Source organism: Ornithorhynchus anatinus, chromosome 3 (assembly GCF_004115215.2).
Source record: "Ornithorhynchus anatinus isolate Pmale09 chromosome 3, mOrnAna1.pri.v4, whole genome shotgun sequence".
NCBI lineage: Eukaryota > Metazoa > Chordata > Mammalia > Monotremata > Ornithorhynchidae > Ornithorhynchus > Ornithorhynchus anatinus.
In genome coordinates this window covers 141549056-141562924 of record NC_041730.1, presented here as the reverse complement: position 1 = coordinate 141562924, position 13869 = coordinate 141549056, and the positions used below count along the sequence as shown (strand labels likewise).

Here is a 13869-nt window from a genome sequence, read left to right as displayed (position 1 = left end):
CATCATCATCACCAATCTTGTCATCCTCATCAGTTTTATCACCCATGGTTTTTATGAACAAAGCAAGAACATCGGTAGGTCTCTGCTTTCTTCCCCTCGGTCACAGGGCTGCTAATGGTCACAGCCATCTCTAAGTCTCAAGGCGATGATAATGCCAAGCCAAATCAGGGCCAGCTAGACAACCCCGTCCTCCGCACCAGCCGGAGCAGCCCCCCTGCCGCAGCTGAACCAGCCCTCCGCCTCAGCTGAACTGCGCCCCACCCTTCCGCACCCTTAACCCTGCCTAAGATGGACTGGCCCTCCTCACCCCAGCTGAACCATCCTGGCCCATCTGCAGTCAGACTGGATCCCTCCCCCAAAATGACCAGCCTCCCTACCCAAGCTGAACCAGCCCCCCGCCCTAACAGGACTGGTCCCCACCTCAGCCAGACTGGTTCCCCCAGACCCAGCCTGAGTGGCCCACACCTCAGCCAGACCGGTCCCCCACCCCCAGACTTCACTGCCTTCAAGCCTGGTGTTAGTGGCAATGCAAAAAATTGTTTGGAACCACGGAGCTGTTGCCCTGAGGCACAGTCAGAACTTGCCTCAAGGGGAAACGTGAGAAATGGTCTTTTTATGAGGAGAGGAAAGTCATTGGAGGATAGAAATGGAACTTAAAATCCCCCTGAGACAATCGCTCCAGGAAGACCCATTTCCCGGAGGTACGGATGCAGACCAAAGTGAGCTGATGGGGTCCAGCTAGAGCTCAGATTCTGGAGACTGTACAGTTTCTAAAGTGTCCCGATCCCAGTGAGCACACAGTGCCGGGATGCCCAGCACAGTGCAAGATAGCACGGCAGCCCAGCCCAGCGTCACACACACGGCCCACATAATGTAACGTTGTGTTACCCTTCTGCGCCAGCGAAGGGCACTTTGCCTTGGAGTCGGTTGACATTCCAGGAAGAGGGAAGGGTGGGAAGGGGCAGAGAGGGTGGAGGGAGCTTAGTAGTTTTGAGGCGTTTCCAGTTGAGTAGCCGGAGGTCATCCATTTTTCCACTTGCTTGCGAAGTGGAAACCCTGTTTTGCAGGGTTGTGTCAGTGGAGGGATGCTTCCCTTTCTAGGTTTCTAGAGAGAAGGAGGCAAACCCAAGGAGCTTTCTTGATCAGCCCATCGCCAGACACTGGAAGACACTGGGTGACCCTGGAAGGCGCCGGGAGAGGAGCCTCTGCCCAAGGCCCGGGAAAGTTCTCCTCTGTTGACTCCTCTTCCTCCTCCTTTTCCTGTTATGGTCCTGTCAGTAAACACCATTGATTGATTGATTGATAGGTGAGGCTCTGGGTGAAGAAATGAGTGCCAGAAAGAAGGGTTTCGTGGCCAGAGGCTGCAGCCCATCCCACTCTCGGGGTGCAGGTAAATCCCTGCTCTGTCGAAGTGCAAATCTGTGATTCCCTCACCTACCAAGGCTTGGAGTTTCCCACACACAATCTTCTGGCTCCTTCGGGGTCCGGATCTGCAGCTTTCTGCACCCACGGACAAATGACTGAGCCTCAGGTTTACCTTGGCAGCGCTGTGCCCGGCTACGCTTGCTGGGCCATGACGGGGAAAGGGGTGCCAATCTAGACCTTGCTAGTCTGAACCATGCCATCCTGGGCCATGGTGGGCTGATCTAGGCCGTGACGATACGGACTGTGCCCAACTGGTCTGTGCTGATCCAGGCCGTGGTGTGCTGGGCAGTGCCCATCTGGGCCACGGCTCACTGGGCCATGGAGCGATGGGCTGCTCTGGGCTGAGAGGGACATGCTGGGCTGGGCCGGGCTGACCTGGGCCGTGACGGTCTGGACAGTGCCTGGGTTGGGTCATGCCAATCAGGACTGTGCCCAGCTGGTCCATGTTGAACTGGGCCATGGCGCGCCGGGCCATGAGCTGATGGGCTGTGCTGGGCTGAGCCAAGTTGATTTGGGCCGTGCCGTACTGGGCAGGGCTGAACTCTTTGACCAGAGAGAGCTGAGAACAGCCGGGGCCCCAGCGGGGTTGCTCATGGCCCAACCTGGAGCTGACCAGACGCAGACCCGGCCTCTGGCTGGTCGGTGCCGAGTGTCCAGCTGGCTAGAAATGGCTTGGACTCTGACTTGGTTGTTTCCTTCTTCCCCAGACTCCCCGAGATCTGGCGGGGAGCCATGCCGGGCTGTCCCTAACCACCACCAAGGCTGGTCATGAGCCATTGGCCTTTGCCAACCGCCATCAGGCCAACTGCCATCAGGTCAACCACGGGGCCTTTAGAGCTCCGACATCCGCAGATGGCCAGGGTCAGGGGGTGGCCTGGAGGGCTGGGGCAGAGGCAGAACAGGGGTCCAGCCTAGGCTACCCCCCGTTACCCGTGAGGCCCATAGAAAGGGGCCAGATACGGGTGCAGGAAGGGAGCCAGAGGAGCTGCCAGGACTGGGAACAGGACACCGCCAGCTGGCGCGGAGCGGGGGGCCCAAGTCGGGAAGGTCGGAGTGTGGGGGCCTGGGCCCAGGGGGGCGGGGCTGGGGCCGCCGCAAGGCCCCGCGGGGAGCGAGCTGGGACCGGCCGCCCCAGGGGAAGCACCGGGCCCCGCGCCGGGCCCGTCCGCCCCAGGGTTCTGCTTCTTCCACTTGGTCCTGCGATTCTGAAACCAGATTTTGACCTGTGTCTCGGTCAGGCTGAGGGCCAGTGCCAGGCTGAGCCGCTCGCACACCGACAGGTACCGTGAAGCACTGAACTTGCTCTCCAAGACCACCAACTGTTCATACGTGAAGGCGGTGCGGGCCCGGCGAGGCCTGGTGCAGCTCGGCTGGCGGTGCGGGGAGCCGTCGCTGGACAGGCGGACTGCTGCGGGCCCCTGGAGACCGGGCGAATGGTGCAGGCCTGCCCTCTCTTCCTCCTCTCTCTCCTCCTCCTTGTCCTCTCCTTTCTCTTTCCCCATCTCCTCCCCATCCCTCTCTTCCTCTTTCTTCTCCTGCTGCTGTGGCCCTGCATCCTCATCATCATTGTCGTCGTAGTCCTCCTCCTCCTCCTCCTCCTCCTCCTCCGGGAAACCCTCCAGGGTGGATGCATCACTTGCTTCCTGGAAGTTCACATCTGGGGTAAAAGCGAGGCAGGCAGGGGTCAGGGTGCAGAATGATATCATCCTCATCATCAAGAATAACAACAACAACAAACAGAGACTGTGTCCAACCTGATTAACTTTTATCTACCCCAGCGCTGAGAACAGTGCTTGACATATAGTAAACCCTTAATAAATACCATAAGTACAATAATAATAATAATCACAGTATTTGTTGGTTATTACTACTTATTAAATTAAGCATTTATTATGTCCAACAGACAATTACTCTCCCCCCATTAAAAGCCTTATTGAAGACACCTCTTCTCCAAGAAGCCTTCTCTGACTAAGCCCTCCTTAGAGAAGCGGTGTGGCTCAGTGGAAAGACCCTGGGCTTGGGAGTCAGAGGTCATGAGTTCTAATCCTGACTCCACCACTTGTCAGCTGTGTGACTCTGGGCAAGTTGCTTCACTTCTCTGTGCCTCAGTGACCTCATCTGTAAAATGGAGATTAGGACTGTGAGCCCCATGTGGGACAACCTGATCACTTTGTATCCTCTCAAGCAATTAGAACAGTGCTTTGTACATAGTAAGCACTTAACAAATGCCATCATTATTAATATTATTATTTCCTCTCTTCTCCCACTCCCTTCTGAGTCACTCTGATTTCATTCATTCATTCAATAGTATTTATTGAGCGCTTACTATGTGCAGAGCACTGTACTAAGTGCTTGGAATATACAATTTGGCAACAGATAGAGACAATCTCTGCCCAATAATGGGCTTATAGTCTAATTCGAGGAGACAGAGAGACAAAAACAAGACAACATAATCACGATAAATGGGATGGACACCTCATTAACAAAATAAATAGGGTAATAAAAATATATCCAAATGAGCACAGTGCTGAGGGGAGGGGGAAGGGAGAGGGGGAGGAGCAGAGGGAAAGGGGGCTTAGCTGAGGGGAGGTGAAGGGGGGAAGGGGGAGGGAGCAGAGGGCAAAGGGGGAACAGAGAGGGAGCAGAGGGAGCAGAGGAAAAGGGAAGCTCAGTCTGGGAAGGCCTCCTGGAGGAGGTGAGCTCTCAGTAGGGCTTTGAAGAGGGGAAGAAAGTTCGTTTGGCAGAGGTGAGGAGTGAGGCCATTCCAGTAGTTTTTTTGTTTTGGTCTGGTTTTGGGGGGCACAAGCAGGGGATTCGCTTTATTTTTAAAACTTTCTGAGGGAAGATTCCTTTTCCCCTTTATTCATCCCGACTCCCAGCCCCATAGCACTTATGTACATATCTTTAATTTATTTATTTATATTAATCTCTGCCTCCCTCTCTAGACTCTAAACTCACAGTGGGCAGGGAATGTCTGTTTACTGTTATATCGTACTCTCCCAAAAGCTTAGTGCAGTGTTCTGCACACAGTAAATGTTCAATAAATAAGATCGAATGAACTGAATGAAGCACTAGGGCAGACACAAAATAATCAGGTTGAGCACAGTCCTTGTCCCCAGGGGAACTCACAGTCCAGGTAGAGGGAAAAGAGATATCCAGTTTACAGATGAGGAAATTGAAACCTACAGAAATTAAGTTGGCTAGTGGTAGAGTTGGGATTAGAACCCAAGGTCTCTGACTCCCGGGCTCAGACTTCCGCTAGGCCACACTGTTCCTCTAGCAGCTAGGGGAGAAGTGAGTTTCCTTCCCCTGCCCTCCCCGATTCCAATCAATCAATCAATCAATCAATCATATTTATTAAGGGCTTACTGTGTGCAGAGCACTGTACTAAGCGCTTGGGAAAGTACAATACAATGATAAACAATGACAATCCCTGCCCACAATGAACTCACAGTCTAGAGGACTATCCACAGTCCAGCTACCCCCAAATGTGTCCAGAGCTGCCTAATGTCTCCCCCTGCCCTAGCCGGGGCCTGGGTTCGACCAGTGGGATATGATCATTGTTCAGCAGGAGGGCAGGAGTGGAAATCCCTGCCCCCTTCCCCAATTGCCCCCACCCTGCTGACCTCCTTCTCCCCTCCTAGTTCCCCCTCCCTACCTGCTCCCCTTCCTCACCTGTTTCCCCCACTTGCTCCCCCTCCACACCTGTCTTCCCACGCCTGCACCCCTTCTCACCTGGTTCTCCTCACTTCCTCCCTCAGGATAATAATAATAATAATAATGATAATAACGATGGCATTTGTTAAGCGCTTACTATGTTCCAAGCACTGTTCTAAACTCTGGGGTAGATACAAGGCAATCGGGTTGTCCCACACGGGGCTCACAGTCTTCATCCCCATTTTACAGATGAGGTGACTGAGGCTCAAAGAAGCGAAGCGACGTGCCCAAGGTCAGCCAGCAGACAAGTAGCGGATGGGGATTAGAACCCACGCCCTCTGATTCCCAAACCCAGAAGCAGTGGAAAGGGGATGGGAGAGTGTCAGGAGATTGCGGGGTCCGTCCCGCAGCTCCGGTCAGGGCCCGATCTGCGCTTGGGAGCAATTAGGCAAGAAGTTATCACAGCTTCTCCTTTGAAAGCAAAATCCCCTTCCCCATCTCCTCGCCCCTGCCTCGGTAATGGGGTTGGAGCTTCAGGGGAGGGCCCGGTCGATAGATGTCATCTCGCACGGGGCAAGTTTGAATCGAACAATATTAGGATCAGACAGGGGAAGGAGGTTTGAAGTCGGAGGCTGCAGGCTGGGGACGGGAGATAGGCCGGACGCAGTAATAGAATATCGACCCGGGGGTCCGGCCCCGCGGGGAGGGAGAGGAGAGGAGAGGAGAGGTAGAGGAGAGGAGGGGAGGGAGAGGGAGAGGGAGAGGGAGAGGGAGAGGGAGAGGGGGAGGGGAGGGGGAGGGGAGGGAGAGGGAGAGGGAGAGGGAGAGGGAGAGGGAGAGGGAGAGGGAGAGGGAGAGGGAGAGGGAGAGGGAGAGGGGGAGGGAGAGGGAGAGGGAGAGGGGAGGGGAGGGGAGGGGAGGGGAGAAGAGAGGAGAAGAGAAGAGAAGAGAAGAGAAGAGAAGAGAAGAGAAGAGAAGAGAAGAGAAGAGAAGAGAAGAGAAGAGAAGAGAAGAGAAGAGAAGAGAAGAGAAGAGAAGGGAGAGGAGAGGAGAGGAGAGGAGAGGAGAGGAGAGGAGAGGAGAGGAGAGGAGAGGAGAGGAGAGGAGAGGAGAGGAGAGGAGAGGAGAGGAGAGAGGAAGAAAGGGGAGAGGAGAGGAGAGAAGAGAGAGGAGAGAAGAGAGAGGAGAGGAGAGAAGAGTGAGGAGAGGAGAGGAGAAGAAAGGGGAGAGGAGAGGGAGAGGGAGAGGGAGAGGGAGAGGGAGAGGGAGAGGGAGAGGAGAGGAGAGGAGAGGAGAGGAGAGGAGAGGAGAGGAGAGGAGAGGAGAGGAGAGGAGAGGAGAGGAGAGGAGAGGAGAGGAGAGGAGAGAGAGGAAAAGAGAAGAGAAGAGAGAGGAAAAGAGAAGAGAAAGGGGAGAAGAGATAGGAAAGGAGAGAAAGGAGAGGAGAAGAGAGAAGAGGAGAACGCTCCTTCCCCGCTGCCCCTGTCCTGGACTGGCTGTCCCCGGGCTATCCTGGAATGTCTGGCCCGGGCTGGCTCTCCGGGCTGGTTGCCCAGAGCTATCTTGGCACGGTTGCCCCGGGCTGCCCCGCCCCAACGCCCCCGGGCTGGCTGCCGCGGGCTATAATCCCACTATTACAAATACCATTCTTCTTCTTATTTTAATTTTATTATTATGGCATTCATTAAGAGCTTACCGTGAGCCAGGCACTCTGCTAAGCGCTGGGGTGAATAGGAGAAAATCGGGCTGGACACAGCCCCTGTCCCACGTGGGGCTCACAGTCTCGATCCCATTTTTACGGATGAGGGAACTGAGGCACAGGGAAGTGAAGTGATTTGCCCAAGGTCACACGGCAGACAAGGGGCGGGGCGGGGATTAGAATCCACGACCTTCTGACTCCCAGGGCCGTGCTCTAACCATTACGCCACACTGCTTCTCTCTATGCTTCTCCTAGCTGTCCCGGCCTATCCTGGAACGGCTGCCCCGAGCTGGCTCTCCCGAGCTGGCTGCCCAGGGCTGTCCCGGAACGGCTGCCCCGGGCTGCCCCCACCCCCACGGCTGACTGCCGCGGGCTACAATAATAATTATTATTACGGCATTCATTGAGGGCTTACTGTGCGCCAGGCACTCTGCTAAGCGCTGGAGTAGATGCAAGCAAATCGGGTTGAACACAGCCCCAGCAACACGTGGGGCTCACATTGTCGAGCCCCGTTTTCCAGATGAGAGAACTGAGGCCCAGAGTGAAGTGACCTGCCCCAGGTGGCAGGCAAGTGGCAGAGCAGGATTAGAATCCACGGCCTTCTGACTCCCAAGTCCGCGCTCTATCCACTAGGCCATGCTGCTTCTTTCTATGCTTTTCATAGATGTCCCTGGCTGTCCCGGGCTGGCTGTCCCAGGCTGGCTGTCCCGGGCTGGCTCTCCCGGGCTATCCTGGATGGGCTGTCCTGAGCTGGCCGTCCCATGCTGGTATGGCCATCCTCCCGCGGTCCTGGAACGCCCTCCCTCCTCACCTCCGCCAAACTAATTCTCTTCCCCTCTTCTAAACCCTACTTAAAGCTCACCTCCTCCGAGAGGCCTTCCCAGACTGAGCTCCCCTTTTCCCTCTGCTCCCTCTGCTCCCCCTCTACCTCCCCTTCACCTCTCCTCAGCTAAGCCCTCTCTTCCCCCCTTTCCTTCTGCTCCTCCCCCTCTCCCTTCCCCTCCTCTCAGCACTGTACTTGTCCCCTCAACTGTATATATTTTCATTACCCTATTTTGCTAATGAGATGTACATCACCTTGATTCTATTATTTGCTATTGTTTTAATGAGATGTTCATCCCCTCGATTCTATTTATTGCTAGTGTTCTTGTCTGCCCGTCTCCCCCGATTAGACTGTAAGCCCGTCAAAGGGCAGGGACTGTCTCTATCTGTTACCGATGTGTACATTCCAAGCGCTTAGTACAGTGCTCTGCACATAGTAAGCGCTCAATAAATACTATTGAATGAATGAATGAATGAATGAATGGTTTTTCAGCACTGAGCGCCCTGAGCTGACGACGGTCACATCTAAACTTTGGCTTTCCCCTTCCCCACTGTGGAAATAGCCACCGCCCGGCCAATCCATCGCAGCCCCTTCCCAGGGACCCCTCCTCGCCCTAGGGGTGAGCCCAGAGCCCCGAGGTCAGGCCGTGGTCCGTCCAGCCCCCCCGTCCGAGCGGGGAGAAAATGTCGTCGCCTTAGGGGTTTCTGCAAGGGGAGTCTCCCAAATACCCAATTCTCCTCCCGTGCGGTCAGTATGACAGCCCCGTCGCCGTCCTCACGGGAAGCGGCATGGCCTAGTGACAAAGAGCTTGGGAGTTAGAGGATATGGGTTCTAATTCCGCCCCCTCCACTTGTAATAATAATAATAATGTTGGTATTTGTTAAGCGCTTACTAGGTGCCGAGCACTGTTCTAAGCGCTGGGGTAGATAGAGGGTAATCAGATTGTCCCATGTGAGGCTCACAATCTTAATCCCCATTTTACAGATGAGGTCACTGAGACACAGAGAAGTGAGGTGACTTGCCCACAGTCACACAGCTGACAAGTGGCAGAGCCGGCATTCGAACCCATGACCTCTGACTCCCAAGCCCGGGCTCTTTCCACTGAGCCACGCTGTCTGCTGGGTGACCTTGGGCAAGTCGCTTCACTTCTCTGGGCCTCATTGACCTCATCTGTAAAAGGGGGATGAAGACTGTGAGCCCCAAGGGGGACAACCTGATTACCTTGTATCCCCCCCAGAGCTTAGATCAGTGCTTGGCACAGAATAAGCGCTTAACAAACACCATTATTATTATTATTATTGTCATTATTATTATCATCATTATTTTTGTTATTATTATCACGTGCACCCGAAGCGTATCGGCCAGTCAGGACCATGCCAGTGGCGGGGGGGGGTGGGGGAGGTGGCAAGAACGGGATTCGGAGGGCGAGAAGGACGGGGGAGAAACCAAGGGGTTGAGGGGAGGGGAGATTGAGGGTCCGGGAAGGATGGAGAGACAAGAGGAGATTGGGGTGAGGGGAGATGGAAGAAGAAGAGATTGGGGGTCAGAGGAGGTGGAGGGGAGAGCAAGAGTTGGGAAGAGTCAGAGGAGGTGAACGAGAAAGAGGGGGGAGGGCAGAGGAGATGGGGACAAGGGCCGGGATTGAGGGTCCTTGGGAGGCAGGGAGGGGCAAGAGGAGATTGGGGGGTCAGAGGAGGTGAAAGGGGAGATTGTGAGAAGCAGAGTGGCCGAGTAGAAAGAGCCTGGAAATCCGAGGATCTGGGTCCTAATCACGACTTTGGGCAGGAAACGCATCTGGCTATATCCAGCGCTTAACATATAGTAAGAGCATAACAAGTACCATCATCCGTCCCTCGGTCTCGCCTATCCCGCCGTCGACCCCCGGGCCACGTCCTCCCGCGGTCCCGGAACGCCCTCCCTCCTCACCTCCGCCAAACTGATTCTCTTCCCCTCTTCGAAACCCTACTTAAAACTCACCTCCTCCGAGAGGCCTTCCCAGACCGAGCTCCTCTTCTCCCTCTACTCCCTCTGCCGCCCCCCCCCCCCTTTACCTCTCCGCAGCTAAACCCTCTTTTTCCCCTTTTCCCTCTGCTCCTCCACCTCTCCCTTCCCATCCCCACGGCACTGTACTCGTCCGCTCGACTGTATATATTTTCATCACCCTATTTATTTTGTTAATGAGATGTACATCGCCTCGATTCTATTTAGTCGCCATCGTTTCTACGAGACGTTCTTCCCTCGACTCTATTTATCGCCATCGTTTCCGTCCGTCCGTCTCCCCCGATCAGACCGTAAGCCCGTCAAACGGCAGGGACCGTCTCTATCTGTTGCCGACTTGTTCATTCCAAGAGCTTAGTACAGTGCTCTGCACATAGTAAGCGCTCAATAAATACTATTGAATGAATGAATGAATCATTATTATATTTTTATATAGTATTTTCCCAAGCACTTAGCACAGTGCTCTGCACACGGTGAGGGCTCAATAATTAAAATTGGCTGGCTGACTGACTCTGCCACTTGCTTGCCGGGTGACTTTGGGCAAGTGACAACTTTTCTATGCCTCAGTTTCCTCATCTGTAAAAAGTCTCCCTTCTATTTACGGTGTGAACTCAATAGGTTACAAGGATGGTGTCCGCCCGGATTATCTAGTAGCTACCCAAGCGCTTAGTACAGTGCTTGGCACAGAGTAAGTACTTAACAAATACTATTATTATTATTAGAAGGACGTGGAGCAGAGATAAGGGGCCGGGGGAGATGGGGGGAGGGGAGATTGAGGGTCCTGGGAGTTGGGGGTGGGGGGAAGGGGGTTAGGAACAGGGGGGAAGGGGCTGCCCCGAAATCCCGAGCGTTGGGACCCCCGGGAGCTCCAACCTGCCCAGGACCGAGGACCCTCCCAGGGCTCGGTGAGGGGCGGGCGGATCCTTACCCTGTGCTTCGGGCTGAGTCTGCGGGTCCTGGGCGGACCCCGGCCCTGATCCGGGCCCAGCCCCGGCGACCCCTAAACTTCCTCCCGGGCCGGGACAGGCGCCTCTCAAGGGCGTGAACTTGTGCGGGTCCAGGATGTCCAGGACGGAGAAGGCGGTTCGGCGCTGGGTCGATGGCCGCTTGGGGACCGGCTCCCGGTGCCCCGGGCCTGACCCCGGCCCCGGCCCCGGCCCCGGGCCCAGCATCGGCCCGGCGGGAGCTTCGGACGGCACCGGCGACGGCGGTGATGGCCCGGACGGGACCGGCCCTGACGGTGATGGTGATGGTGATGGTGATGCCCCGGACGGGAGCAGAGGTTATGTGGGTGGTGATGCTCTGGACTGAAGGGGCGACGGTGATGCCCCGGACAGGACCGGCGACGGTGGCGACGGCGGTGGCAGTGATACCCCGGACGGGAGGGGCGGCGGTGATGGTGATGGGGATGATGGTGATGCCCCAGACGGGAGGGGAGGCGGTGATGGGGATGATGGTGATGGTGATTCCCCGGACGGGAGGGACGGCGGTGATGGTAACAGTGATGCCTCGGACGGGAGGGGAGGTGGTGATGGTGATGGTGATGGAGATGCCTCGGACGGGAGGGACGGCGGTGATGGTGATGGTGACGGTGATGCCCCGGACGGCGGCGCTGATCCCGGCGATGCCCGGGCCGGGGCCGACGCTCCGGACGCTCCGGAGGGACCGGACGGACCGGAATCCCCGGACGGTCCGGACGGACGGGACGGCGGAGGCTTGGGGCCGGGTCCCCGGCCGGCAGCTCTCATGGAACTGTGCTTCGGCCCCGGGGCCCGCGCCGCTGTCCTCCGGTCAGCCCCTTCCCCGGCGCCCTGGCCCTGGTCGGCCCCGCCCCGGGGGAGGGGCCCCGCCAGGGGGGAGGGTCCCCGCCAAGGGGAGAGGGGAGGGGGTCCGCAGCGGCCCCGACTCCGAGCCCCCGGGGCCCGGGCCGCGGGCCTGTCCTTGGGCCCGGGGCCGCAGTGGCCACAGCAAAGTTCACTCGTGTCCACGTCTCACCGGGGGAGCAGAGTCGTGTGGGGTCGAGTCCCCCCTCCCTCCCCCCGACTCCAGCTCAACATGGCTAAAACTGAATTCCTGGTCTTCCCTCTCAAATCCTCTCCTCTTCCTACTCCTCCTCTTCCCAACTTTCCCATCCCAGTGGACGGCACTCTTCCCCCGTCACTGCCCCCGGCTCTGAAGCCCGTACCCGTGACATTATCCTGTACTCCTCTTTCTCATTCAGCGGGGCACCGCATCCTATGGGTCCCTTCTCCACAGCTTCTCCGGAATCCGCCCCTTCCTCTCCATCCAGGCTGCCCCCACTGTCATACATTCATTCACTCAGTCGTATTCATGGAGCACTTACTGTGTGCGGAGCGCTGTACTAAGCGCTTGGGGAAGCACAGTGCAACAATGAACAGTGGCATTCCCTACCCACAACGAGCTCACAGTCTGGAGAGGGAGACACAGCCATCAACAGAAATAAATAAAATGGCATATATGTACATAAGTGCTGTGGGACTGGAAGAGGGGAAGAGCAAAGGGAGCAAGTCAGGGTGACCCAAAAGGGAGTGGGAGATGAGGAAAAGTGGAGCTTAGTTTGGGAAAGCCTATTGGAGGAGATGTGCCTTTAACAAGGCTTTGAAGAGGGGGAAGAGTCATTTGTCTGTCAGATTTGGGAGGGTGTTCCTGGCCACCGGCAGGACCTGGGGTAGGGGCTGCTGACAAGACAGGCTAGATCGAGTCACAGTGAGAAGGTTAGCGCTAGAGGAGTGAAGTGTGAAGGCCGGGTTGTAGAAGGAGAGAAGCGAGGTGAGATAGGAAGGGGCAAGGTGATGGACTGCTTTAAAGTCAATGGTGAGGAGTTTTTGTTTGATGCAGAGGTGGATGGGCAACCACTGAAGTTTTTTGAAGAGGGGGGTGACATGTCCTGAATGTTTTTACAGAAAAATGATCCGGGCAGCAGCCCAGGCATATTGGCCCAAGCACCTGTCAAATCCTGGCTTGACTACTGCATCAGCTGACCTCCATGCCTTCTGTGTCTCCCTACTCCAGTGCATATTTCACTCTTCTGCCTAGATCATTTTCCTAAAAAAAGTCGTTCTGCTGATGTATCCCCAGCCCTCAAAAACCTCCAGGGATTGTACTATCCTCAACCACATCAAGAAGAAAGTCCTCACCATCAACTTTAAGGCCCTCTGTAAAGTCCCTTCCACCTCATCCAATACCTTCTGCGACTATGCCCCTCGAGTTAATCTATTTGCTGCACCTTGTTCTTGTCTCTCCCACTGCCAATGTTCTGCTCATTTATTGAGCACTTTTATGGGCAGAACACTGTACTAAGAATTTTGAAGAGTATAATTCCCTCCCATATCAAAGCACTGCTCTCTTCTAATCTCTAAGAGGCCCCCATGCTTGAATTCCTCATCTCCCCAAACATTATATCCCCCAACTGCCATTCTAGGACTTTAATGTCACAAAACCCCCTAAATATTAACACCCCTCCACACACACTTAAATCCTTTTGTGGGGCTCACAGCATGGCCTAGTGACAAGAGTGTGGGCCTGGGAATCAGAGGACCTGGGTCCTAACCCCAGCTTCCACCACTTACCTGCTGTGTGAACTGCGTCCGGCCCTCTCTTCAACTTTCCCATCCTTCCCAGCAGTATCTCCAGGGGAGATTTCCTGCCTCCTCTCAAATGCCACCCCCTCCACATGCGCATCGGACCCCATTCCCTCGCACCTTATAAAACTCTCGCCCTCTCCCTCCTTCTCTCCCTAAAAGCCATCTTCAACCACTCGCTTTCCAAGGGCTTCTTCCCCACTGCCTTTAAACATGCCCATGTCTCCCCTACCTAGAAAAAACCCACTCTTGACCCCACGGGTCCCTCCAGATATCGGCCCATCTCCCTCCTATCATTCCTCTCCAAACTCCTTGAATTTACCAATTACACCCGCTGTCTCCAATTCCTCTCCTCCAATTCTCTCCTGGACCCCCTCCAATCTAGCTTCTGCCCCCTTCACTCCATCACTGTGGATGGCACGACCATCCTTCCCATCTCTCAGGCCCGCAATCTCGGTGTCATCCTTGACTCGTCTCTCTCGTTCACCCCACACATCCTATCCGTTACCGAGACCTGCCGGTTTCACCTTTACAATATCGCAAGATCCTCCCTTTCCTCTCCACCCAAACGGCTACCTTACTGCTAAGGGCTCTCGTTATATCCCGGCTAGACTACTGTGTCAGCCTTCTCTCTGACCTCCCTTCCTCCTCTCTCGCCCCGCTCC

At 55.7% G+C, this 13869-nt stretch overlaps 1 protein-coding gene across 1 annotated transcript; it reads right to left on the bottom strand.

The window, feature by feature from the left end:
- Positions 1 to 2510: 2510 nt before the first annotated feature.
- Positions 2511 to 11913, bottom strand: NKX1-2 (NK1 homeobox 2; the record flags this gene model as incomplete). Its single annotated transcript, XM_029059911.2, has 4 exons — positions 11788 to 11913; positions 10943 to 11387; positions 10531 to 10836; positions 2511 to 2920 (listed from the first exon to the last, which is right to left on the bottom strand). Coding segments are annotated over exons 1-4 (1287 nt in total), but the record flags the coding sequence as incomplete, so codon positions are not given.
- Between the last annotated feature and the right edge of the window lie 1956 nt (positions 11914 to 13869).